The sequence below is a fragment of the Solanum pennellii genome, chromosome 4 (genome assembly GCF_001406875.1).
Source record: "Solanum pennellii chromosome 4, SPENNV200".
NCBI classification, from domain to species: Eukaryota; Viridiplantae; Streptophyta; class Magnoliopsida; order Solanales; family Solanaceae; genus Solanum; species Solanum pennellii.
Window position 1 is genome coordinate 39,481,621 of NC_028640.1, and position 2,873 is coordinate 39,484,493.

Below are 2,873 nucleotides of genomic sequence, written 5' to 3' on the forward strand. Positions count from 1 at the left end.
TAAAGACTTCGTATAAAGATAGGTATCTTTCTTTCAATCTAAATATTACCCTATGATAATGAGACGTGTCTAAGATGGCTTGTGATGTGAATTAGTTCTTCTGACGTTTTATAAAAGAGTTTCCTTATTGACTTTATTGTGAAAATCTTTAATTCCATGCTACTTTTCATACCTATTTGATGAATGAAAGCTAAAAGGCTTGTAAGACCTCCGAGATGTCAGGTATGCCGTGTGACACCTAGGGGGTACTCCTCGGTCATTACAGTATACAACATCAATATAAATACAGAAACATAGGATGGACCATCAACTCCACATTTAAAGCTTAAAACACAACAAGCAAGTAAGAAAAACATCTACAAACTCATTATTCATCAAACTTCTTTTTTTTTCATTTCATTGGAGAAACTTCCTTCTCCATATCAAATTATGCTCATTACAACATCATTAGACATCATACGCCATCTTTAACCAAATACCACATAAGCATGCTTTAAGATTTAAACTCATGAAACATTTAGGCAATTCATCATAGATGCATATCAACATAAGGAACATAATTATAAAAACTCATTCTCTCATTTAATAAGAATTTAACTAAAACATGCATAACATAAAGAAGCCATGAAAAACTCATGACTCCATACATGCCACAAACCACAAAAAAAATCTCTAGGTTTCAAGATTGAATAAGAATAGAAGGAAAATACAAGGATACTCTTATGACCTCAATCTTCAACATCTATCCCCAACTTAAGAGAAACTCAACTAAGGCAACATAAATTAAAAACTTACCAGCACTTACATTCGAATTATCTCATTTTCCCTCTTTGGCTTGAAGTACAAGAAACGACCATAGTTTTGAGGAAAAGGAATCGTACCCTCATTAGAAACTTTCTTAGAGGGTTGGGCAATCTCTGATATTATGACTTTTCTTCCCACAACCAAAAAAAATGTGTGTGCCGGCTAGGCACTTTCCCAAAGTTTTCTTCCCACACTTTACACACCTATACCGAAAGGAAAAACCACCTTCATTTCCTCCTTGAAAATTAGGTTTAGACACCCTATCTTTGTTCAACATTAGAGCACCTTTTAACCTCCTTTCTCATACTCTAAAGATTGAACTTCTCCATGGATTGATCATGCACCATGATTCTAGAGATTTTCATGTCACCATGAAGCATTGCCAAACGATATTTTTTTTCACAAGGTCAGACACCCTGGTCACAAACGTACTCATCTCATCCCTAGGGTTTGACAACAAGGATGGAGCATACTTAGACAATTAAGTAAACTTCAAGGAGTACTCTTGTACACTCATGTTACCTTGCCTAAGGTTGATAAACTCCTCTACCTTATCTTCTCGTTTCTCACGTGGGAAAAACCTACCAAGGAAAACTTCCTTAAACTCCTTCAATGCTATAATATCCGCTCCTACCGGCCTATTGGCCTTCCATTGAGTGAACCAAACTTGAGAAACATCCTTCAATTGATAGGAAGCCAACTTCGTATTTTCTCTAGAGGTAAATTTCATAGCATCCACTATATTATACACCTCAACTAAGAATTCTTGTGGATCCTCTCCCACCTTAGAACCTAAAAACACTTGAGGATTAATCCTCACAATGTCTTTCAACTTAGAAGCCATATGACCCTCATTTTCAGTCACCCTAAGCCCCACATCTCTAGTTGCTTGAACTTTTATGGCTCGAGCCTAATTTCTTTATTGGTCATATTGGAACCTCCACCGGAACTTGATTACCATGAGTACCTTGGGGAGGGACTATCTCATCCTCATTCTCTCCTCCTACTCTCCTTGAAGGCCTCCCTCTTGTTTTCATTTCTTATAAACATAAGATAAGGATCAGGAAAGAACAGTAATAGAACTAAACTCTAAGGCACGACTTCAAGAATATGAAAGAAGCGAAACTTTCTAACGTCCTATATCCTCTCATTCATAGATGTGTTGTAACTTACACGATGAACAAGACTCTACTAGATTTGGCATGTGAGACTTTTGATCCTAAAAAGAATTCCCAAAATCATGTGCTTTTATACCAAGTTTTTCACGACCAGAGAGAACCCCCAAATCGCTACCGGCGTACTTTTCCCAAGAGAGGTCTCATACAAGTCTCTTAGTATTCATTGCATTTGATATAGATACGGAATTTAAAACTTATTTAAGTCTAAAATTATAAAACTTCATTTAATATAAACATGAAATATATCGGAATTCTAAGTCTCACATAGTCATCTATCACGACCTGGGCTAGCCCTTAAACATAACACAACTTACTTGACCCTGAAGGCGTCTCATACAATCCCTTAGAACAATCATTGCATAAAATGCAGAAGATTAAAACTTTTCTTTAACAATCGAAGTATCATATAAAAATGAAAGAGTATTTATGAAACTATGTCTCAAACCATCTATAAAATAGAATTACATTAGATTTACATCTCTTTAATACAACTTAGGGACATGACCTTTACAAAAGTCTAAAGACATAAAGTAAAGACATATGGGACATAAGGTGTGTTCTTCATCGAAACTATGAGAAATCCCCAAGTCTTCATCTCCAAGATCCTTAGAAACCTATCTTACAAGTATAGAACATTGCCTCTCCAAGACCTATACTTTATAAAAAATGGAGAAAAGAAGGGGTCAGCACGATAATGTGCTAAGTATGGAAGTCATGCACAAAAACATTAAAACATGCTTTAAAAGGGACATTTCATTTGAAATCATGACATATTCTATTTTGAACATCATCTTGGGAATATTTGGATAATGCGGCCAAGAAGGAAACTCAGATACATTTCATTATAACATAAGAGATATCATTACAATAACAAGCATAGTCTCCAACATC

The 2,873-nt window shown here is 35.4% G+C and overlaps 1 protein-coding gene across 1 annotated transcript; it reads right to left on the bottom strand.

Moving 5' to 3' along the window:
- Window positions 1-1,285: 1,285 nt before the first annotated feature.
- On the bottom strand, window positions 1,286-1,648 carry LOC114076881. Its single transcript, XM_027916581.1, has one exon. It carries the CDS (start codon window positions 1,646-1,648, stop codon window positions 1,286-1,288), a length of 363 nt encoding a protein of 120 aa, XP_027772382.1.
- Between the last annotated feature and the right edge of the window lie 1,225 nt (window positions 1,649-2,873).

Excerpts from the sequence above, each read along its gene's own strand:
- LOC114076881 (XM_027916581.1), bottom strand. The coding sequence starts at position 1,648 with ATGGCTTCTAAGTTGAAAGACATTGTGAGGATTAATCCTCAAGTGTTT.